The 25,367-nt window shown below is 46.4% G+C and overlaps 1 protein-coding gene across 3 annotated transcripts in view; it reads left to right on the top strand.

Moving 5' to 3' along the window:
- Nucleotides 1-25,367, top strand: part of ARHGAP22 (Rho GTPase activating protein 22) — a 253,622-nt gene that overhangs the window by 203,477 nt on the left and 24,778 nt on the right. For 2 of the 3 annotated variants that reach the window (XM_054033359.1, XM_054033360.1), the window contains 2 exons: nt 6,559-6,766; nt 23,236-23,368. In XM_054033359.1, the coding sequence (XP_053889334.1) occupies nt 6,559-6,766; nt 23,236-23,368 (341 nt within the window). Of the gene's footprint in view, nt 1-825; nt 998-6,558; nt 6,767-23,235; nt 23,369-25,367 lie in introns of those variants that run through there. The other variant, XM_054033361.1, reaches the window with a different exon arrangement.

Raw genomic sequence — 25,367 nt, 5'->3', positions numbered from 1 at the left:
TATTGTACTGTGTCCAAGTTCTGTGGAACCCACTGGTCAGTGTGTTACACATTCTCCTGCGGTGCTTGATCTAGAGGGTGGGTGGATCTCTGGACTCAAGCTGCATCAACTTATGCCTCTAGCCCTGGAGGTTGCTGGTTCAATACCTGGTGTTTGCCTTCACATTTGCAAACCCCTCCCCATATGGCTGGGCCCCTTAGTTGGTTCTGTCCTGTTGATTATCCTGCTCAGTGCTTCACAGTAACATTGGGTAGCTTCTGTGGGGATGGCTAAAGCAAATGTGGTGCAGCCAATAAGGCTGCTCAGACTCTACCTGGGTTAGACCATGTGAGAAGCTACAAATTAACCTGGAGCTGAGCGGATGTCCCGTGACTGACTCAGGTGGGGAGGGATGAATGTCTGACGTCTAGCACTTGGTATTCAATCAAAACGTCAGATGGGGGCAAGGGACTATCTGTGGGGCAGTTAATAGCATGAAGGGACCAAGAGCATGGCATGCAGACAGCAACTGTTGCTGAGTTCCCCCGGCTATCAGGAATAGATCTGACAAGCAATTAGAGCATGAATATATTACACAGCCTATAGGGGATGCCTTTGTTAAAACTTGCGACCCATACTTAGCTGTTTACTCAGGCTGCAGCATGGAGGGTGAGCAAGATCCTACCTGCCTGTCTGTCTCTCTCTCCCCTTGCTGAGGTTGCTGGCTAGCTCTGCATCTCATTGGATATTTCAAATGCTTTCTGCACAAGTCATAATTAATGCCGAGTCGTGGAGCTGAGACCAGATGTGCTGCTGAGATTATCTCCCAGGGCAGACCGGCTGCTCTCTGCTTTCCAGCGTTGGGTGCATGGAAGGCTGCCAGTGCTGGGACTCAGAATGTGTCTGATGCCTGAAGTCAGGACTTTCTTTCTCTGCCGCTCCTGCTGTCTGACGCTGCCTGGCTTCTGCTTGAAGCTCAGTGCCTGCCATGTAGCTGAATGCTGCACAAGAACCAGAGGTACGCAACAGTTTTCCAGAGCTTACTGTTGTTATGGTTTCCCTTTGCTAGAGGAAATGCAGATCTTTGCATTAATACTTGGGTAAGCTCAGACACAGGCTAAATATAACTTCAGTCTTTACAGAGGTAAAACAGTGAGAAGGGTATGGTCTAGGGCCAGAAATGCTGTCTTCACCCCCAGACACAAAACTAGCTGCTAAGGAAGTTTTCAGTGGAGTTTTTTGCACCTGAATTTGTGTGTGTGTGTGTACGTATATGCATGAGTGAACATGTCGTAACACGTATGAAGGATGGTCTTTTGTTGAAGGGACTAGAACTAAGGAGATCAGAGTTCAGTTCCCAGCTCCACCAGGGATTCCCTGTTTGACCTTGGGCAAGTCTCATAATCTCTCTGTTCCTCCAGTCCTGATAGTTGTTGTGTCCCTTTCTCCCACTCTGTCTGACTTGTCTAGTTAGAGCATAAGCTCTTAGAAGCAGGAACTTCCTCTGTGTGTGCATGTGCGTGCAGTGCCTTGCACAATTGGGCCTGTAGCTTCTACTGAAATACTAATGATGTGCACTGGAGGGTGTGTGTTGATGTACACAAGTGAGGAAAATGACTATGTCTGTGCATGATGGTGAATGTGTGTTTATGTGTCCACATGTGTGGAGGTGAGCATGCATGATGGTGTGTGGGAATGAGGTGTGTGTGTGTATTTGTGGCTGACCCTGTGCCCATCCATGATTTTGTGTATGTGAGAGTGACAGATGGGGGGCTGGGAGGAGTGTATCAGATAGATAGAGCAGATGTCCATATGTGGGTTAGCATATATGTAACCCTGTGCAAGCTCTTGGGTCTGCGTGTGTTTGTGGTCATGTATGTCTGAGGCTGACAGCTGTGTGTGAATATGCATGTCTATGCTGAGAATATGTGCATGCAAGGATGAGCATGTGTGCTTGAATCTATCTCCCTGTGTGTGTAATAACACACACACACAAATGTTAGCTACACACATCTGCTTTGATCTTTCCACTCTGAGCGTATGCTGAGTGTTGTGTTCTCCTGGAGCAGCGATCTGAGCTAAAGGGAACCAAGATCTGCCTTTCTTGTTTCTCTCTGTAGTTTAGTTGGGATGGAGAAGAATGAAACCAGGAGGAGGATATATTTCCTGCCCACTTCATGTCTGAACAGCATATTTGAATGCATAGGCACTGTATGCCTGGAGCTGGTGGGTGAGCTCTTTAGACAGGGACAGAGAGCCAGTCTGTGAGTCAGTGCATCCTTGCTGGCTTGGTTTTCTGCAGAGATCCACCTAACTCTTTAAAGAACAGAGGCAGCTTGTTGGAACTCCCCACCCCCCCAATTGTTCTAACCCATTTGTCTGGTATCTATTAGATCTTCCAGAGATTAAAGATGTGGTCCCAGGCATGTTCTTTTACTGCTTTGAAACCAAACAAAACGCCTGACTCTAGATAAGGATAGGACAAGAGGAGTTAACTGTTTGGATGCCAATAGCTTTGGGCTTGATTTCTAGTCTAACCCTGGCTGGCGGGTCTATAGGCTGAGTGGCATTGGCTCCCACATCTGCTGGGATGGGAAGAGAGAGCAGCGCAGGGCAGTAACGTCTTCCAACCGGATGATCAAAGACTGAGAGCAAAACGCTGCCAAATTCAGCGGGAGCTGCAGGCACCGGTGATTAAAAACAGGCCTGAGCCTTCAGGAGCCAACGGATTGAGCTGTGTGGAATTGGCTCCTAGTTTGCTTTTTGTTTCAAAGTTTGGACAAAGCCAATCCAGCCTTGGGGTGGGGGAGGCAAAGGGACCATGTGGCTGTCTCCTTTTAACAAGCCCTTGTTGGGCAGGGCTGGATGAGCTAGGAGATGCAGAAGGGAGACCAATTCAAAGAGAGTACGGTAGCACCTCGCTCTGTACCCTCCACCTCCGGTGGTGTGGAATGCCATGCCCGGGCTCCGGATCTGAAAGCTCCAGCCGAGGCTTCCTGGGGGTGTTAGCTGGAGGTCAGTAGCAGACCCCTGAACTGCTGTATGGTCTAGCCATTGGGGGCAGAGCATAGTGCCACATTGTGTGTATGTGTTTGGGGCGGGGGAGAGGCCTCGAGTCTGCTCTGGAGCAGCAATAAAGTAGCTTTAATCCCATCCTCTCTGACCAAGAGGTGGCCGAATCCTCACCTCCTTCCCAGCAGTGTCCATATTGCCTCTTCTCTTCCTCCCAGCCCCACGTGTGTAGCCAGAAAGAGAAAAGGCCCTGAAAATTACTCGCAAGTTATGTGGGGGAAGGGAGACAGGCAGGGAGGAGGGAGAGGGATGTGTAGGCATGGGGGTGGGGAGGGAAGAGATTTCTGACAGAGGCTGGAGCCGTCCTGTGACACTGCCTCCGAAGTCTTCCATAGCTTGAGCAGCCTGTGAACAGGGATCTCCTTTCCCGGAAGAAAGCGATTGTCACACAAGAGCCTCAGTTCCAAGAGGAAGAGGTGTGCTTGTGGGAGATAATGGGAGATGGAGCCTTTCATTGCCTAGCTGCTGCTTGGAGCCTGGCAAAAGCCAGAAATGACTAAGGAAGAGGGGGAATAGTCTGGGGTAATTTTGAACCCATTCAGCTGGGATCAAAAGTTCAACTGAAAACCAGGTGGTACTAGGAAAGGAAGCCTGGAAACAGGCTCAGAGAGCAGGCAGAGTGGAAAATAAACAGAGGCTGTGAAGGGAGCTGCAAAGACAGGGGGACAGAGTCTAGCAGAGTAAATGTCTCTGCTCCTCTGTTCATAGCTAGTGAGCAGCCTTATTATTGGGGAGCTCCAGTAACTGAGAGAGGCCAAATGCACCCTGCTTGTTGGCAGCCTCAGCAGGGAAGTCAAGACTGTATGGGGCTATGCAGATAATCTCCTCTCACGTGTAGAGTCGGGGTTGAGCTGTGGCTATAGAATAGTATAGGGAAGCATATTTTGCTGCTGCCCTGCTAAAAGTGTCAGGTGCTGTGGGGACTCTGGACACCAGAGTTGTCAGTCCGGCACAAAATTCACTTAAAAACTTAATTTTTGGTTTTTGAAAGAAGACCTCTTCTAGAACCACATACAATGCTGAGTGTCATAGAATAGGCACTTCTGTTTACCCTGAGCCATAACACAAGAACAAGGGGGCTGGCCGCTTGATTAGTTTAAAAAGCAACAGCTAAAAAAAAATAGGAGGAGATTCATTTTTACAGAACTTATTGTTAACCTGTGGAACTCCCTGCCCTGGGATATTATTGAGACATATAGCTCAGTTAAGCTTCACAAGTGGATTAGACACTGATATAAATAAGAATTTAAATTGGCATGGACACTGGCTAGGATTAGATTGACAAAGGTGATCAATCCCCATTCTTCAGTAAACTGATCACTAGTTGGTGTCAGAAAGGGAGTTCCTTCCTGCACACCAACCATGATACAGTAATGCACAATTAGGTATATTACCGGGGGAGGTTAACCCTTACTCTGAAGCCTCAACTACTGATCACTAGCAGAGACAGCATCCTGGACTAGAGGACCCAATCCTGCACACTATTCAGGCATATCTTCCTTGAAGTCAGTGGGAAGAATCTCAGCAAGGAGTGTCCAGGATTGGGCCAAATATGGCTCATATATCTGATCTAGTATGGCAGCTCCATTGAAAGACAGCAAATAGTGATTGGGAAAACTTCCTGCTAGGAGTCCTGCACCTACCATGAAAGCATCAGTAAAATAAACATGGAACATGAGGTCCTGTGGTTAATATTGGGATAGTAAGTGGGGTGTTAAAAACAACAAAACATCTCATAATCTAACAGTGCTGACTATCTGGCATATTATAATCTTATGCACAGAACATACCTGACATTATTCCTAGGAAATTGGCTCTGAGTACAGTATGAACCTGGTTCTGTATGCTGCTGTATCTTCAGAGCCATCAGATTAATTATGGGTACAATGGAAAGTCTCCTATTGACATCAATGGGCTTGGGATCAGGCTGCATATGTGCCATGGTCTGGTTGCATCTGAAATTGAATAGATTTGGGGATTATACCCTTTATCTGAAATCTCTGTTCTGAGCAGGGTCAATTGCTTGAATGCTGCTTTTCCTACGCCCCCACGGCCACATCTTGAGCAGCAGAACCAAGGGTTCAGAATGCATATGTTAGGCCATGCAGCTGAATGGGTCCCTAGCAGTGGGGATTGACCCTGGGATCTTTGAATCTAAAAGCATGAGGCTGTAGTATCTGAGCTAAGAAATCATGCTCTGTTAGCTCAGACTATAGCAGGCCCAGCCACCAATAGAGGGAGACAGAGAGCCACACGGAGTGGGTTACATACATGGAGCAGGTGTGGCTTACATTTACACATGACCATACAGGAGCATACTGTATGTATGGCGCATTAGGGTGCATCCCATGTGTGGTAAGGAAAGGTGCTCATGATTGAATAGTGGGGTAGCTGTTTCTTCTAGGAAAGCAGCTTAATTGTGTTTATGATGGAGTGTTTCAGTTAATTTTTATTGTGTGTTCGGTGGAACAGGTCTATGGAGAGGCGGCATTTCTCCATGGCATTCAGTGCTTTCGTGGACTGCACCCCCAGAGCCCCCTTCCATGTTCTTTGGGTTGGAGGATTTGATCTGCAGAGATATTACATTAGGGATTTTCTCTCGAGAAAACATGACTCCATTTATACAGCACATGCATTAATTACTGTACAGCACAGTGCGGGACTGTCACTTGCTATGTGTTTGTACAGTACTTAGCACCCTGGGGCCCAAGCTGGGTGGTGGCCTGAGGTGCTACTGCAAATACATGGTAAATAATCCCAGTGAAGGCCACAAAGGAGACTGATTAGTTAGCTGAGATGGTTGAAAATGAAATGTAAAAGTAAAGGCCCCTGGTCCGGAAGAATCTTTCACAGCAGTGAGTGTGTTACCACTAATTCCTGGGTCTGTGGCTGGGTCCAGCGTGGGTTATTACATCCTGCCTGCTTACCGTTCCCCTGGCAGTGTCAGTGGGGGACATTAGTCTTCTTCCTGTCCCAAGCTTCATTTCTTTTCCGAGCTGTTGGGCTGGGTTGCTGTGAGCTGTTAAATAGCAGCTGTGTCCCTTCCCAGAGGTGGGTGTGCTCCAGTGGTAGATTCTGATGTGCCAAGTCAGTGCATCCATTTCAAAACGGGGCTCCTTTGGATCAAAGGCTCTGTGTCAATGCAATCACCCAGTCTACCATAAAGATGGAGAACAGCTGCAAGTCATCAAAACCAATGTTACATTCTTTTATACCTTTCTTGGGAGGAAAATTTTGCCCTTAGTTGGGCACCTGCCAATGACCCAGTGGAAGCTCTGGTTGCATATGTCAGGGCAGAATTTGGGCTATAGTATTTTTCATTCTAAGTAGAAGAAAATTATGAGTTTGTAGTTTTTCCTGGTTGATTTTTGCTGATCCTGGTAATAACTGGATTCATGTTCCAGTTTTGCTCCCTTCATGTGAAATATAACTCCCACCCTGACCCCATCCCATCCACTGGCTTGTGGCAAATAAAAATTAATGCCAGGGTGCGTCTTTCATTGGCAGGGATCTTCGGGCAGCGATTGGAAGACACGGTGCAATACGAGCGGAAGTATGGCCTGCGGCTGGCCCCACTGCTGGTGGAGCAATGTGTGGATTTTATCCGGGAGCGAGGCCTCACCGAAGAAGGGCTCTTTCGCATGCCTGGTCAAGCCAACCTTGTCAAGGACCTGCAGGATTCATTTGATTGTGGAGAGAAGCCCCTCTTTGACAGGTGAGTTGGTATCTTAGTTGCTCAAGGCGAGCGCCAAACTCTTGATCGTTAACACATGTCTCTGTAATATCCCTGGCTTCTGATAACATCCCAGATGTGGCAGTCTTGGAAGATGCTCATTTCCAACTGTGGTTCTCTTTATTTAACACGCTCTTTATGGGCTCAGTCCTGCAAGGTCCACTGGGCTCTGGTCCTGGGTGTTTAAGCATGACCTGAAATTTGAGCAGGTGCCTAGTTGATGAGACTGCTCATGTGCTTAAAGATAGGCACACGCTGAAGTGCTTTGCTGGGCTGGAGTGCTCAGCAGCTTATGGGAGGATCAAGACTTAGAACAGATGTCACATGAACGACACTCTGTCTGGGCAGGGTGTCTGACCACTTGTTCCCATAGGGTCCTCTCACCACGCGCTAGTCTCCACAAGACCTAGGCTGTTTTTTTTCTTCCCCTTTGACTGGTCTGAAGTCTCGGTCAGAAGCACCAAAGGGATGTCCCCTGGCCATTACACCTGAAGTGTGGAGAGCTAGTTAACAATTTTCCACCAAAACAATTTTTTTCAACAAAAATGGCTTCTTGATAAAAATGGAAATGTTTGCCCTGAAATTCCAGCAACTGGAACAGTTTTGGGTTGAAAACTGAAAAATAGCAGCTTTTTGTTGGGAGAAAATTGAAACATTTCTCCATTTACAACCCCCTCCCCCTAAAAAAGTCAGAGAATTTTGACAAAAATATTGATGATTTCCGGTTTTATTGAAAATTTTCACAAGGGAAAACTAATTTCCTGTCCAGAAACGAGGTGTGCCTGCTGTGCCGGGGGTAGGGGGGAGGAAAGGCCCACCCGGACCTGCCAAGTGACTTTTATAGTATCATCAAATTTAAGGCCAGATCCTCTAGCCTGACCTCTTTTATATCACAGGCCACCAGCCCCCGTGCACTAAACCCAGGACCAAAATGAGATCACCAAGTATTACAACCTGCAGGAGACTAGATTCTTATGTGCCACAGGCGGAGACTAGGAGGGACTGAGGTGCAGCAGGCCCGAGGCCCCGTAATGGCTGGGAAATTATTGACATATCCAGATAATCCTGACAAGTGACCCGCACCCCACACTGCAGAGGAAGGTGAACCCCTCCCCCCTCCTGCTCCTCTCCAAGCTCCCTGTCAATCTGACCTAGAGGGAAATTCCTTCCAATCCCACCTATGGCGCTGCGAATGTGAGCAGGAACTAGCCAGCCATGCACCTGAGAGAGAGAGAGAATGCTCAGTGCCCTCTCAGAGCCCTGTCCCATCCTGTCCAATGTCCCATCCCCAGCCATGGCCGTCCCTGTTGCTTCAGAGGAAAGAGATTTAAAAAACCCTCCCAGAATACAGGGGGGAGAACAGTGTCTAGCCAAATACGCCCAATATTGCAGCCCTGAGCCTCTCCTGAACATATGTGCAGTTTGCCAAACTGCACAGTGCTTTTAGAAATGGGCCCCCCCCACCGGTAACCCTGCGCAGCTGAACGCCAGGGAGATTTGATCCAGGTCCAGATGCGGCGGGAGTTTGGATCCTAATATCGTGACCGTGACCTGTTGCTAGTGATTTTGCTGGGTGAGATCATTTTCACTGGTGATCTAAGCAGCACTTGAACCCGGGTCTTGTGGCCAGACCCCTAAGCAATGATGCCACCATCTCTTTGCCCCTGCAAGCAGCCTACACTTGTCTGTCTGTGCCCCCCACGCTTTCTGCTGCAGGAAGAGGTAGCATGGGCCTGAGTGGGGGATGCTGGGTTGCTCATTTCCAGCCTGGGAGGAATGTCTTTAAGAGTTTACTGAAGACATTCTTCCAATTCTTCCCTCCCCATCTCCACTTCCGGGCCACCCATCCTTCCCTCTTTGATTCTTAACCACAGTCAATATTTGTTCGCTCAATGGCACTATCCAAGTGGAGTCCACCCCCTCCTCCACATGGCTGGATGACTCCTTACATTGTGGTTCAGCTTCCTGCTGGGATGGGGGAAGGAGGTGGGGGAAAGGCACGTGACTCCCGTCCTCCAGCTCAGCAGATGGGAAAAATCAACTTGCCACTCTTCTGGGTGCCCGCGATGGTGCTGCTGGGAATGAAACCCCATGAAACCGCCTCTGCACTTTGCTTTGGGGAAGCTTTGATTGAGTGCACGCCTTCCTCTCGCATCTCCTAGGGCTTGTCTGTATGGGGATACGCAGGAAAGTGAAGATGAATTAGCTAAAGGCGCAAAGTTAATTTAATTTGCTTTAGCTTCAGCCTCCTTCAAAGGGAATTCAGCTGCAACGAACTGAGGTCACTTTACTTCTGAATGAAAGTGTCCACACAGAAGTTTAATGCATTTTAACTTCACACCTTTAGTTAATTCAGCTTGTCCCCTGGTACATGAGCCCTAAGATAGCTGTAGCTCCAGAACAGGTGCAGTGTTAGGGCAAGCTTCGCCGACACCCTGATACTGCTCCCACTGAATTCAATCCTACTTGCAGGTGCCTATCGGAGGGCAGAAGTTGGCTCTTTATGTAGGGAGAAGTGGCTCTGTTTGCTTTTGCAGACAAGATTTGGGTCTTGTACTTTCCAAGGGCAAGGGAGAAGTGGGGTGGTGGGCAGAGGGGCTGATAACACAGCTTGTGAGCTCAGTTGGTTCTAGGAGATTTTTCTGCCTTCTTGGGCCTGGTGAGAATTTGCTGCTGGCATATCTGAACCTAAAGCCAGATTTGGAATTGAGCCCAAACTGTGAACCCCAATTTCAGCCTACTCTGACTCTGACCACCCATTTGCTGGCCCATCTCTGTTGCATAGTTACTGTTATCCTGTATTACAATCAGACCTTTCTTGACATGTGCCCATGAAGCAGAGGCCTAGCTGTGGTGGAGACTGTCATTGTCCAAACCAGTGCAAGCTTGAGAGTAAACTGGTATAAACTCCTGTTTTGATGCCCTTATCTTAGGACTTGTCTTCACTATGGGGGTAAGTGGACCTAAGTTTCGCTACTCCAGCTAGCGGTGTCTTCATTGCGCTGCGTTGACAGGAGACACTCTCCAGTCGAATTTCCTTACTCTTCTCAGAGAGCTGGAGTACCGGGGTCGACCAGAGAGCGCTTGCCATCGATTTAGGAGATCCCTGCAGCAGTGTCGATCTCCAAGTGAAGACCAGCCCTTAGTTTGAGTAGCTTACTTCAGTTTAGCATGAACCTCTTCCTAATCGACTCAAGTTACACCAAAAAAAAAAAAAAAAAAAAGCCACAGTTAACCAAAATAAGTGTCTAGACAGGGGTTTGCACGGGTTTAGCTAAACTGGTTTAAAATCAGACCTTTAGATAAATTGGCATAACTCTCCATATCAGTCCTCTTAATTCTGAACATCCTGCCTTTGGCCAATTAAAGTCTGAAACACGTCCATTAGCATTGTTTGTTTTTTCATAGAATTAGATCGGCTAATGTGCACAGTATAGCTAAGGCTGGTGGGAGCAGACAGGCAATGAAAGAGCAAATTGTATAGCTGAAGGGAGAGGATGGGGAACAGGTGACCAGCTCCTTACACATCCAACTATAATATGTAGGCAAAAAGGGTGCATGATCCTCGAGGACTTCAGTTTGTGTGACATATCCTGGCGGTCTCATGCTGCGAGTACTAAAACATCCCTGGAATTTCTAAATATTGTAGGAAATTGTCACCTAACTCAAAAAGTGTTGCCGCTAACCCGGGGGGAGTCTATATTAGACCTTGTCATAACAGATAAAAAGGAACTGATCACAGAACTAAAAATTAATGGTAGCTTAGGTACAAGTAATCATGACTTGATCACATTTATAATGTGTAAACAGAATAAAGTCCACTCCAGTGATTATTTATATATATATACATACACATGCGGTGCTTTAAAAAGGACAATTTCACAAAGCAGGAAACAATTTTGAGTCAGATCTGCTGACAGGAATAATTTAATCATAAATTGTTTTAAGACCATTGTACTTAGATGCCCCAAAAGCCAACATTGAGGAATATAATTATAGCTGCTTTCACTGCCCCTTTAAACCAGGTCATTTTTTAAACTAATATAGCCTTCTTCCTCACCGCTGGCTTTTTGGGCATCTAAGTAAAATGTTCTCATAACAATTCCCAACTACCACTCCCATTTTTCTGATTAAATTATTCCTGTCAGCAGAGCTGACTCAAAATTGTTTCCTGCTTTGTGAAATTGTCCTTTTTAAAGCACCGCATGTGTATGTATATAATCACTGGACTGGACTTTATTCTGTTGGCATATTATAAATGTGATTAAGTCATGATTACTTATATACATTGTGTGTGTGTGTGTGTGTGTGTGTGTGTGTGTGTGTGTGTGTGTGTGTAAAACAAATGGAAGAAAGGTAAAGTTGATAGTAAGGAATATAAATCAGAAGCTAAGAATGTAGAAAATTGATAAGGAAGCAAAGCTACAGCCAGCAGAGTAAAGGACACCAAGACATTATACAAGTATATTAGGAACAAAAAAATCCTGACAATAGTACTGGCCCATAACTAGATGGAAATGATAGAATTATCAATAATAAAGCAGAAAAGGCAGAAGTGTTGAATAAATATTTTTGTTCTATGTATGGGTAAAAGCTAGAAGATGTAGTCTCATTGTGTGATGATAACACCTTTACCATTAGTATCTCAGGAAGATGTTACACAGCAGCTACTAAAGTTAGACATTTAAAAAATTTAAAACTTTCCTCCAGGAGTTTTAAAAGAGTTGGCTGAGGGGCTTGCTTGACTTTTGTTGTTCATTAGAATACTAAGAATAAAATTGTCAGACACATAGAAGAACATAAATTGTTGGGCAAAAGTCAACATGGTTTCTCTAAAGGGAAATCGTGTCTTACTAATCTATTAGAGTTCTTTGAAGGGGTCAACAAATATGTGGACAAGGGGGATCCAGTGGACGTAGTGTACTTAGATTTCCAGAAAGCCTTTGACAAGATCCCTCACCAAAGGCTCGTACGTAAATTAAGTTGTCATGGGATAAAAGGGAAGGTCCTTTCATGGATTGAGAACTGGTTAAAAGACCAGGAACAAAGGGTAGGAATTAATGGTACATTCTCAGAACGGAGAGGGGTAACTAGTGGTGTTTCCCAAGGGTCAGTCCTAGGACCAATCCTGTTCAACTTATTCATAAATGATCTGGAGAAAGGGGTAAACAGTGAGGTGGCAAAGTTTGCAGATGATACTAAACTGCTCAAGATAGTTAAGACCATAGCAGACTGTGAAGAACTTCAAAAAGATCTCACAAAACTAAGTGATTGGGCAACAAAATGGCAAATGAAATTTAATGTGGATAAATGTAAAGTAATACACATTGGAAAAAATAACCCCAACTATACATACAATATGATGGGGCCTAATTTAGCTACAACAAATCAAGAAAAAGATCTTGGAGTCATCGTGGATAGTTCTCTGAAGATGTCCACGCAGTGTGCAGAGGTGGTCAAAAAAAGCAAACAGGATGTTAGGAATCATTAAAAAGGGGATAGAGAATAAGACGGAGAATATATTATTGCCCTTATATAAATCGATGGTACGCCCACATTTTGAATACTGCGTACAGATGTGGTCTCCTCATCTCAAAAAAGATATACTGGTACTAGAAAAGGTTCAGAGAAGGGCAACTAAAATGATTAGGGGTTTGGAGAGGGTCCCATATGAGGAGAGATTAAAGAGGCTAGGACTTTTCAGCTTGGAAAAGAGGAGACTAAGGGGGGATATGATAGAGGTATATAAAATTATGAGTGATGTAGAGAAAGTAGATAAGGAAAAGTTATTTACTTTATTCCCATAATACAAGAACTAGGGGTCACCAAATGAAATTAATAGGCAGCAGGTTTAAAAGAAATAAAAGGAAATTCTTCACACAGCGCACAGTCAACTTGTGGGACTCCTTACCTGAGGAGGCTGTGAAGGCTAGGACTTTAACAGCGTTTAAAAGAGAACTGGATAAATTCATGGAGGTTAAGTCCATTAATGGCAATTAGCCAGGATGGGTAAAGAATGGTGTCCCTAGCTTCTGTTTGTCAGAGGGTGGAGATGGATGGCAGGAGAGAGATCACTTGATCATTACCTGTTAGGTTCACTCCCTCTGGGGCACCTGGCATTGGCCACTGTCGGTGGACAGGATACTGGGCTAGATTCATAGATTCTAGGACTGGAAGGGACCTCGAGAGGTCATCGAGTCCAGTCCCCTGCCCGCATGGCAGGACCAAATACTGTCTAGACCATCCCTGATAGACATTTATCTAACCTACTCTTAAATATCTCCAGAGATGGAGATTCCACAACCTCCCTAGGCAATTTATTCCAGTGTTTAACCACCCTGACAGTTAGGAACTTTTTCCTAATGTCCAACTTAGACCTCCCTTGTTGCAGTTTAAGCCCATTGCTTCTTGTTCTATCCTTAGAGGCTAAGGTGAACAAGTTTTCTCCCTCCTCCTTATGACACCCTTTTAGATACCTGAAAACTGCTATCATGTCCCCTCTCAGTCTTCTCTTTTCCAAACTAAACAAACCCAATTCTTTCAGCCTTCCTTCATAGGTCATGTTCTCAAGACCTTTAATCATTCTTGTTGCTCTTCTCTGGACCCTCTCCAATTTCTCCACATCTTTCTTGAAATGCGATTCCCAGAACTGGACACAATACTCCAGCTGAGGCCTGAGCAGAGTAGAGCGGAAGAATGACTTCTCGTGTCTTGCTCACAACACACCTGTTAATACATCCCAGAATCATGTTTGCTTTTTTTGCAACAGCATCACACTGTTGACTCATATTTAGCTTGTGGTCCACTATAACCCCTAGATCCCTTTCTGCCGTACTCCTTCCTAGACAGTCTCTTCCCATTCTGTATGCGTGAAACTAATTTTTTCTTCCTAAGTGGAACACTTTGCATTTGTCTTTGTTAAACTTCATCCTGTTTAACTCAGACCATTTCTCCAATTTGTCCAGATCATTTTGAATCATGACCCTGTTCCCCAAAGCAGTTGCAATCCCTCCCAGTTTGGTATCATCCGCAAACTTAATAAGCGTACTTTCTATGCCAATATCTAAGTCGTTAATAAAGATATTGAACAGAGCCGGGCCCAAAACAGACCCCTGCGGAACCCCACTCATTATGCCTTTCCAGCAGGATTGGGAACCATTAATAACAACTCTCTGAGTACAGTTATCCAGCCAGTTATGCACCCACCTTATATTAGCCCCATCTAAATTGTATTTGCCTAGTTTATCGATAAGAATATCATGCGAGACCGTATCAAATGCCTTACTAAAGTCTAGGTATACCACATCCACAGGTTCTCCCTTATCCACAAGACTCGTTATCCTATCGAAGAAAGCTATCAGATTTGTTTGACATGATTTGTTCTTTACAAATCCATGCTGGCTGTTCCCTATCACCTTACCACCTTCCAAGTGTTTGCAGATGATTTCCTTAATTACTTGCTCCATTATCGTCCCTGGCACAGAAGTTAAACTAACTGGTCTGTAAAGTATCAGGGGGTAGCCGTGTTAGTCTGTATCTACAAAAACAACAAAGAGTCTGGTGGCACCTTAAAGACTAACAGATTTATTTGGGCATAAGCTTTCGTGAGTAAAAACCTCACTTCTTCGGATGCATAACTGGTCTGTAGTTACCTGGGTTGTTTTTATTTCCCTTTTTATAGATGGGCACTATATTTGCCCTTTTCCAGTCTTCTGGAATCTCTCCCGTCTCCCATGATTTTCCAAAGATAATAGCTAGAGGCTCAGATACCTCCTCTATTAGCTCCTTGAGTATTCTAGGATGCATTTCATCAGGCCCTGGTGACTTGCAGGCATCTAACTTTTCTAAGTGATTTTTAACTTGTTCTTTTTTTATTTTATCTGCTAAACCTACCCCCTTCCCATTAGCATTCACTATGTTAGACATTCCTTCAGACTTCTCGGTGAAGACCGAAACAAAGAAGTCATTAAGCATCTCTGCCATTTCCAAGTTTCCTGTTACTGTTTCTCCCTCTTCACTGAGCAGTGGGCCTACCCTGTCTTTGGTCTTCCTCTTGCTTCTAATGTATTGATTAAAAACTCTTCTTGTTTCCCTTTATTCCTGTAGCTAGTTTAAGCTCATTTTGTGCCTTGCTTTTCTAATCTTGCCCCTGCATTCCTGTGTTGTTTGCCTATATTCATCCTTTGTAATCTGTGCTAGTTTCTATTTTTTATATGACTTCTTTTTATTTTTTAGATCATGCAAGATCTCATGGTTAAACCAAGGTGGTCTTTTGCCACATTTTCTATCTTTCCTAACCAGCGGAATAGCTTGCTTTTGGTAGGGTTACCATATTTTGAGCCTCCAAAAGGAGGACACTCCACAGGGCCCCGGCCCCGCCCCGCCCACGCCCCTCCTCCCGCCCCAACTCCGCCCCCTCCCCTGCTTCCCGCGAACATTTGATTCGCGGGAAGCCTGAAGCAGGTAAGGGGGATGTGGGGGGAGGAGGCGCGGCCCAGTCTGGCCCCCCCCGGCATCTCCAGCCTGGGTCGGCTTGGGCCCTGGGGTGCCGGCCCCAGGCCCGGCCCCCGGCCGAGCACTCCCGGCCTGCCCAGCCCCCGGGCCCCCAGCCGAGCACCCCCGGCCCGCCCAGCACTGCCGGTCCCCGGCTGAGCACCCCCGGCCCGCCCAGTACTGCCGGTCCCCGGCCCAGCCCCCAGCTCGGCACCGCCGGCCACCGGCCCAGCCCAGCACCGCCGGACCCGCATGTCCCGATTTTCCCGGACATGTCCGGCTTTTTGGGATTTCCGCCCCGGACAGGGATTTGGAGCCCAAAAAGCAGGACATGTCCGGGAAAATCCGGACGTATGGTAACCCTAGCTTTTGGGCCCTTAATAGTGTCCCTTTGAAAAACTGCCAGCTCTCCTCAGTTGTTTTTCCCCTCAGTCTAGATTCCCATGGGACCTTACCTATCAGCTCTCTGAGCTTACCAAAATCTGCCTTCCTGAAATCATTGTCTCTATTTTGCTGTTCTCCCTTCTACCCTTCCTTAGAATTGCAAACTCTATGGTTTCATGATCACTTTCACCCAGGCTGCCTTCTACTTTCACATTCTCAACGAGTTCCTCCCTATTTGTTAAAATCAAGTCTAGAACAGCTTCCCCCCTAGTAGCTTTTTCAACCTTCTGAAATAAAAAGTTGTCTGCAATGCAGTCCAAGAATTTGTTGGATAGTCTGTGCCCCGCTGTGTTATTTTCCCAACATATATCCAGATAGTTGAAGATGGACCTTTGGTCTGACCTAGGACGGCTGTTCTTATATTCTTATGTAATACTGGGGAAATTCCATAAGATTAGAAGAAAGCCCATTTTGTGCCAATGTTTAAAAGATGTAAATGAGATGACCCAGGTAATTATACCCATGTCAGTCTGACATTGATCCAGGACAAGATAATGGAGGGGCTGAAATGGGATGCAATGAATAAAGAATTAAAGGCAGATAATATAATTAATGCCCATTAACATGGGCTTATGGAAAATAGATCCTTTCAAACAAACCTGATTTTTTTATTACAAGGGTTTGGTTGATAATGGTAGTAGTATACTGTTGTATGCTTAGACTTCTGTAAGGCATTTGACCTGGTACTGCACGGCATTTTGATTTAAAAAATTAGGATGATATAAAATTAACATGGCACACATTAAAAGGATTAAAATCTGGCAAACTGATTGGTCTCAAAATGTAATTGTAAATGGGAAATCATCATTGAGCAGTTGTGTTGGTTGTGGGGTCCGGCAGGGATTGGTTTTTGGCCCTATGTTATTTAACATTTTTATTACTAACCTGGAAGAAAACATAAACCCATCTCTGCAGGAAAGCTGTAGAGAGTGGGAATCTTCAGGGATCGGAGACTGTTAGGAGTGAGCAGGGTATATAGCAGAGTCTTGGGAGTCACGACTGGGACTCCAGCCAGGGAGGGGCTAGAAGGGGCCTGCCAATGCAGGGAGGGAGAAAAAATGTTTGTTTTGTGGGCTTTGTTCTAGGATTTTGGTTTGGAGTTTATTTTATATTTGTAAGCGGAGTCAGAATGAGCTCTACCCTGACATCTGGTGGTGAGCTCTGGAAAAGGACTTCAGGGGCTGATCTCGTTTGCATGGCCACACCCACCCCACCTAGCATGATGGGACTGCTTGCCCAAATGGTCACTTTGGCTGCTGTGGGATCCCCAGTCCCTTTGTTGTTGGGGCAGGAGTAATAAAGTGTAGTTATCCTGGTTATGTGAATCAAGGACAGTAGAACTGTACTTGGCATTTCATGACGGAGGGACGAGCCCTCAACTAAGTAGCACTCGCTAGGCAAGGGACTTGGGTTCCAAAGCTCAGTGAATTGAGAGAGGGGTGGGACAAGCATGTATGTGTGATAGCATGGGCCCCTTTGGAGGGTCTGAAATGCCACTTTAACTTCTCCACTGTAATAACAGAGCTGATTTTGACTCCATTAGTAGTCTTATTACATGCTGCGGAGCTGAAATCACTGATATCTAGGTCTAAGCATTAGACCTACTTTGGAATAGTGGTTCTGAGTGCACCAGCACTAAAGCTCCCCTACTAACAGCTGAAATCACTAAAGAGCTAGAATACTGTGTGCATTTCTAGTTTCCCATGGTTAAGAAAGATGAATTCAAACTTAAACAGGTGCAGAGAAGAGCTACTAGGGTGATCCAAGGAATGGAAAACCTAGCTTATGAGAGGACACTCAAAGAGCTTAGCTTGTTTAGCCTAACAAAAGGAAGGGTGAGTGGGAGATATGATTGCTCTCAATAAATACATCAATGGGATAAATACCAGGGCAGAAAAGGAGTTATTTAAGTTAAGCGCCAATGTGGACCCAAGAACAAATGGCTATAAACTGGCCATCAAAAAGTTTAGGCTTGAAATTAGACGAAGGTTTCTAGCCATCAGAGGAGTGAAGTTCTGGAACAGCCTTCCAAGGGGAGCAGTGGGGGCAAAAAATCTAACTGGCATGAAGACTGAGCTTGATAAATTTATGGAGGGGATGATATGATGGGATTGCCTACAATGGCATGTGGCCGATCTGCGACTGCTAGCAGCAAATATCTCCAATGGCCGGCAGTGAGACACTGGATGAGGAGGGCTCTTAGCTACTACAGAGAATTCTTTCCCAGGTGTCTGGCTGGTGGGTTTTGCCCACATGCTCAGGGTCTAACTGATCACCATATCTGGGGTCAGGAAGGAATTTCCCCCCGGGTCACATTGGCAGAGACCCTGGCAGGGGTTTGCCTTCCTCTGCAGCATGGGGCACTGGTCACATGCAGGTTTAAACTAGTATAAATGACGGATTCTCTGTAACTTGAAGTCTTCAAGCCATGATTTGAGGCCTTCCATAACTCAGCCAGAGGTTAGGGCTCTATTGCAGGGGTGGGTGGGCGAGGTTCTGTGCGATGCGCAGGAGGTCAGACTAGCTCATCATGATGGTCCCTTCTGGTCTTAAAGTCTATGCGCCTGAGCTTTAGTGGAGGGGTGCACATGGGCCAGGGGAGCGCCCAGCATTGCTAAGGGGGAGGGGAGCGGACAGTGTGGCGAAGACGGTGGGTAGTGCACAGTAAAGCTAAGGCAGAGAGGAGCACATGGGCAAGGGGAGGGCACCCTGTATAGCAAAGGCTGTGGGCAGTGCACGGACAAGAGCATCGCACAGTAGAGCTAAGGCTGAGTTTCAGCTTCCGTTCCTCCCGGCCTTGTCCGGCCTTGTCTGAGAGCATCCTGGCATGGTCTCACCCAGAGGTGAATGTTTTTCTGCAGCTTTGAGTGAGATTCAGTCACTTGCTTTTGGGGTTGCACATGGGTGAAAGAAATCCCCTTTATGCCACTCCCAAACCTTGCTAAGAGGCCTTGTTTGCACACAGCACCCTCAAACTGTTACATGTGGAGTGGGGAGGAACAGAGGAGCTGTGCCTCCTCACAGAAGGGGACGGGAGGAGAGGGAGCAGAAGGAGCCTGGCAGCTCATGATGGCTCTGGGCCCTCTTCTGCCCTCCCCTCCTAGGAGCAAGGATGCCTCCCTGCTCCTGCCCCAATCTCCCTGTAACACCTGGCCTGCGAAGGAGGAGGGGTATGAAGAACACCTGGAGCTCCCCTCTGTCTGGAAGGAGGAGAGGGCCCTGCTGCAGCCTGGAGGGGTTTGAAGAATCCCGGTAGGAGCAGAAGGGGAATTATGAGGGGGGCATAGCTGATGGTGGTTGAGCAGATAGCAGGGTGGGAGATAGAGGCCGAACTGATGGAAACTGGGGGATGAAACTGGGAACTTCAATTTGTTTTCCCTGTGTTTACCCTCATCCTATGTCTTTAATTTAGAAACATGTCGTTTACATTTAAACGCATTGGCGCTAAATTGTGTTGGTGCATTTTGACTTCCAGTGGTACACTTTTAATCAGGCACTTTCCGTATATACTCATTCATTAGCCTGTTCGTTCATAAGTCGACCCCCCAAGATAGTTAGGTAAAAATAGCAAAAACTGTATGTCCCTTTCATAAGCCGACCCTATATTTCAGGGGTTGGCAGACTTTGGCTCCTGGCCCGTTAGGGTAAGCCGCTAGCGGGCCTGGACGTTTTGTTTACCTGGAGCATTCACAGGCACAGAGCCCCTCAGCTCCCAGTGTCCGTGGTTTGCCGTTTCCAGCCAATGGGGCGTGGGAATGGCGAACCGTAGCCACAGGGGAGCTGAGGGGCTCCATGCCTGCAGACGCTCCAGGTAAACAAAATACAATGTATTAGATATTCAATTCAATGATTCCATAGAGTTTAAAATCATCAAATTTTGGTGTAGACCCGTTTATCAGCCAACCCCCGCTCTTTGATGCATCACTTTTTTACCAAAAACATTCGGCTTATGAATGAGTATATACGGTATTTAGATACTTGCGCAACACAAAGTGATCCATAACTGACATGCTTTCTTTAGATAACTTGATTGTGTGCTGCTCAGTACTTTTCCAAAAAAGGGACTGTACGAGTGAGTGTCAACATTTCGGTCAATAAGAAAGGGAAATTAGATGTCAGTTTATTTCTTGTGAGTTTAACTTCTAATTTTAATTAGTTTTAATAGAATTAATAGCATGCTGTTTGAATTTCATTGCAGTGTATTTGTATAATTATTTGTTTGCAAGATTTCACTGGAATATTGTATGCAGGCACAATTAACCTTTTATTTTGAGAATAATAAATACAACCCGGCACACAACTCTTGAAACGTTTCGATCCCTGGCTGATGGCAGGCTCACTAGAGAGCAAACACCTGAAGAGCCATTTGGCCTGCCAAGATTTGGACATTGCTTTATCCAGCCCACCAGAAAATGTCCTTGAATACCACTGCTGTAGGTAATTACTTAATTAACGCTATGGCATTACTATATTTATTACTACCAGTTATGTGTTGAAATTAAAATGGTTTTGTTTGCCTCGGCTTTCGTGCGGCTTTACAATTGGTCTATCACATTTTAAACCTGGAACTGAAATAACCAAGCTACTTTAACAATAGAGTGTTTGGCATCAGGCAGGGTGGTGGTAAAACAGTAAAGGGAAGGAACTGAATATGCACCAAGGGCCACCCAAAAGGATAACATCTGCAGACTCCGATCAAATTTAATCCAGCCCTGCTTGTGATAAGCTACGGTACCTCACAGGATAGTTATTAGAACGGCTTGAAATACCCGGGTGATAGAGCCAGAGGGTAGATGCTAATCTGCTGCGTGGAAACCATGGCTTTTCAGTAACCCCTGAGATCCACAGCTGTGTGTCTTGCATGAAAGAGCAAAAACTGAGAGGTTGGATGGAGTTGTTAATGTTACAAAAACTGACGAAAAAGCAACCAACCAAAATAGAACGGGGCGTTATCGCAAAGACAAGGATTTGAAGGGCTCAGCACTACCCCTCTAGTTCTCCATTGTCACCTTTCTTAGAAGTCTTCGAACATGTCCGAGTAGGGGAGCCAAAAAAGGAGAGCCACTTGCTGTAATGTATTTAGACTTCCAAAAGGTCTCTCACAAGGGGCCACTGTAGCACCACTAGAGTAGTCAGGGGTGAGAGGCAAAGTGTTGCCATAGATAAAAACCTGGCTAGAAGTCAGAAGGAAAAGAGTAGGTGTAATGGTCAATTTTCATCATGGTCAAAAGTTAACAGCAGGGGGCACTACGGTTCCAAACTAGGGTCTGTGTTCTTTACTTGATTTATTTCAGCTAATTGATTACTAAAGGGGGGTGAGCAGCAGGGTAGGAAAATTTGCAGAGGACACAAACTTATTTAGTTGAGGCAGGACCAGAGAGGATTGGTGAGAAACATCAAAGCAACCTCAACAAGCTAGGGGAATGGGCAACACAATGGCAAATAAAATTCAATGTTGATAAATGCAAAATAAGGCATATGGGAGGGAATAATAAAAATTACTCAAACCTTACAGGGTTTTAATTAGCTCTGTCCACTCAAGAAAGGGACCTGGGTGTCATTGTTGACAGCTCAATGAAGACCTCTGCTTAATGTGCAGCTACAGCCAAAAAAGGAAAGAGGATGTTAGGATGCACAAGGAAGGGGATCAAGAATAATACAAAAACATTATAAAACCATAGAAATGTAGGTTTGGGAAGTCCCTCAAGAGGTCATCAAATCCAGCCCCTTACAATGAGGTGAGACCAAGTAAACTTAGACCATCTCTGACAGGTGTTTGTCTAACCGGTTAAAAACCTCCAGTGATGGGGGGTGGGATTCCACAATCTCCCTTGGAAGCCTATTCCAGTGCTTAACTATCCTTTATAGTTAGAAAGTTTTTCCCAATATCCAGCCTTAATCTCCCTCGCTGCAGATTTAGCCCATTACTACTTCTACCTTCAGTGGACATGGAGAACAATTGAGCATGGCTATGGCTGCGAGTTTGTCACGGAAGTAACAGTTTTTGTGACTTTCTGTGACCTCCGTGATTTCTGGAGAGGCTGGTGCGCCTGGCTCAGGGGGCAGCTCAGGCAGCTCCTGCGCTAGTTGTACCGGTCGCTGCTGGGGCAGTCTCAGGTCACTGCCAGCAGAGTTGGGTGTGGGAGGTGGCAGGGGATTGGGCACAGGCCGGGGTGAGGCGGGCTCTGAGCCGCGCTTACCTGGGGGGCTCCCCGGAAGCAGCGAAATCCCCCTTGCTCAGCTCCTAGGCAGAGGCTGTGGCCAGGCAGCTCTACGTGCTGCCTCAGCCTGCAGGCACAACTCCTGCAGCTCCTATTGGCCGCAGCTCCCAGCCAATGGGAGCTGCGAAGCCAGTGCTCTGGTTGGAGGCAGTGCGCAGAGCTGCCTGGCCACGCCTCTACCTAGATGATGAGCAAAAGGTGGAAGTATTAAACACTTCTCCCTTCTTGATGTCCTCAGTTATTAGCTCTTTCCCTGCTAAATAGAGGACCTACACTTTTCTTCATCTTCCTCTTACTCCTAATGTATTTAAAGAACCTCTTCTCATTCCCTTTCATGTCGCTTGCTAGGTATAACTCATTTCTTGCCTTAGCCTTTCTGATTTTTTCCCTACATGCTTGTGCTATTCTTTTGTTCTCCTTTAGCAATTTATCCCCAGCATGGTCAGCTTGTCTGGATGACCCAGAAAGCAGAACCCTGAGCGGAGTGATAGGAGCTGTGTGAATGGAGCAGAGAGACACTGGGCTAGTGCTCTGGTGTATAGTATGAAACAGCAAGTGCCAAATGGCTTGGCTTGGGAGGCAGAGGGCCCCAAAGCCAAAGGGGCGAACCCAGGCAGGAGTGTCACCTGCTGTACAGCACGCAGGGCAGACACAGCTCAGAATGGCTGTATTCTGCTCCGATGGGCACTGGCTGGGGAGAGCGACAGCTATCAGAAGCGGCAAAGGTTACACTGTCGTGCCAAATGCTGGATCAGTTTGGTTTTTAGAAGGTACAAAGCTTTATTTTCAGCACAGCAGTCACAACGGCACGCTCATCTGGGCAGCACCCTTCTCTGCTCTCCCCACTTCACAAGAGTGTCCACCCCCCACCATCCTGCTTCCCCTGCTCACCTGGCTTCACCCTCTCTCCCTGACAGATCCGAAGATTTTCCCCATCACCAACAGGAAGCACCTGAGCAATGGAGGCACTTTCCTCTCTGATCTAGTGCTTTGTCTCTGTCACACTGTGTGGTGAGGAGTGAGAGCATGAATTATGGGGCAGGCCCATGGTGAAAGTATGCATGGGCTCCCTGCCCGAGGGTTCTGTGACTCCCTCAGGTAGACTAGCCCATGTTGGTTGGACATGTGGCCGGAGTGCCCTCCTCCTCCACTCCTCAGGGCCTGCCTTTTCATACATCGTAAGAAGGGCCTGTTAGCTGCTTCCCTGCGCCCCTCCCAGAGAAGGTGCATAGGGCTCATGGGGCAGTCAGCTTGCAGGTTTCTAAAATTCACCCCTCTTTCCTCCTGTTGCAGCAACACGGATGTTCACACCGTGGCGTCCCTCCTGAAGCTTTATCTCCGAGAGCTGCCAGAGCCCGTCATCCCCTTTGCCAAATATGAAGACTTCCTGTCATGTGGACAGCTGCTCTCCAAGGACAAGGGAGAGGTTAGTGCTTCTTCTATCCTTCCTTCTTTTACCCTCAGTGCCATTCCTGGAGCCTCGCGACTCGACGAAAAGCAGCTTCTCCATTTTCTCCTCCAGGGCCTGAGCCAAAGCCCACTGAAGTCCGTGGGAACCTTCCCCGTGACTCTGATGGGCTTTGAATCAGGCCTTAACATTGTAAGCTCCAGCTTGAAGCTGGCGTCTTTCGCAGGTTAGTCTTGAAATCCTGTGGTTCTGTGTCCATCATGTACGTTTTTATGTACTCTTGGGATATGGCTGTTTCTTCCTTAGCAGGGCTGTCCTCTAGGCATTGCAGTAACAACTGTGAGTCAGGAGAGCTGGATTTTATTTCCGGCTCTGCTCCTGTGATTTAGGACAAGTCCCTTTGCCTCAGTGTCTGATCTCTTCCTTGGGGATAATAATTCCTACCTCACAGGGGTATGGGGAGTTTTTTCGAACCGTCGTTTGTGAAGGGCTTTGAGTTTTTCAGAGGAAAGGAGTCAGAAAAGGGCAAATTATATTCTCCCGTGTGGGTATGAGGGGAAATAACACTTAGCACCTCTACAGCACCTTTCATTTGAGGGTCATTTCTTCAGCTTCTTCCCTATCTTATTCCAAGCAATGGAAGGGACTGAAAGAGCCCTCCAGCACTCTGGCGGTGGTGGAGATTCGGGAGGGCCGTTTCTCCCATGGACTGCTCCTTGTCACTGTGATATCTGAGCCCTCTACTGGACGGCATGTCAGAGCTGCTGTCGTCTGTGTGACTGTCACTTTCAAAGTGGGGATTTTATAAGCCTGATTCTAGTGTCAGTCAAAGAAGAACAGATGCCTGTGGAGCCAACAGTCTTAGGTTCGATCACCTCTGACAAGTATGTGTGGTCCATAGTACCGGCCCATATCTCCCTCTATTGGCTGCTCCTAGAGGCCTATAATACAAACCTGCTACTTACAGCGAGTTACACGGTTAGTTACGCTCTAGCTCAAGTGGCAAAGGTCTGTGTAGTGATGCTGATGGTCCCGGATTCAATCCCTGCTGAGGATGTACAGGTGTGGCCACCATTTGCAAAGCATGTGGTGCAGCTGCCAAGCCTGGATTCTGTATTCAGCACACAGATTTCTTACGCTATGACACAAGCACAGCTGCTCTGCTGCCTATAAAAAGCAGCAGCACTTTAGCTGGTTTAGTTTGGTGGTAATGTGGACTGGGTTTAACCTGCACAGACTGGGGAGAGAGATCTGGATTCCCGAAGCCTGTTACACAAGAGCAGACTCAATGCCAAGTTTGGCAAACATCATTTTATATCCTCATTTAGTTTATAACCGACACAGTTCGCCTGTATTTCTCTGTCCTGGCTGCAGTTGTCTGGGAAGCAGCATCTGAGTTGCTTTTGTGTGAATAAAGAACAGGAGTACTTGTGGCACCTTACTCCTGTTCTTTTTGCGGATACAGACTAACACGGCTGCTACTCTGAAACCTGTCATTTTGTGTGAATGATGCTAGACAGAATTGTATTGTATTATTCTGTCTGGCATAGAGCATTGCCCATGCCTTGGCGGTGTCTCTTTAAGCCACTACTGAAAATGCACTTGTCGTAACTTCTGAGTTGTCAAGAAGATTTGGAGTCTCAGTGTGGGTTGTTTCCTTGAAGGAACGGGAACACACGCAGCACAGACGGGATTTCCTCAGTCATTACTTGCCCAGTGGAGCGGGTAGCACAGTTTAACATGGAACCCTGCACTGGCCCATCGAGCTGGCTGAACTTTGTGTGGAAGGTTTTCTTGCTGAAAAATGCAGTTTCATTGAAACTGAAGTTTTTCCTGGGGAAAATGTTGATTCTGATGAAAAATGTCAGGTTTCCCCTGGGGAATTTTGAAACCAAAGTTTTGTTTTGAATCGGTACTCCCAAAAACAAATGTTCATTTTGACTTCAGCTGTCAGTTTTTCAATTTTTCTGAACGAAATGAAAATCTTAGTTTTGAATTGGATGTTTTGACTTAAAAA

This window comes from Malaclemys terrapin, chromosome 7 (assembly GCF_027887155.1).
Source record: "Malaclemys terrapin pileata isolate rMalTer1 chromosome 7, rMalTer1.hap1, whole genome shotgun sequence".
Classification (NCBI taxonomy): domain Eukaryota; kingdom Metazoa; phylum Chordata; order Testudines; family Emydidae; genus Malaclemys; species Malaclemys terrapin.
The sequence above is the reverse complement of the archived record's forward strand: the minus strand, read 5'-3'. Positions and strand labels throughout refer to the sequence as shown.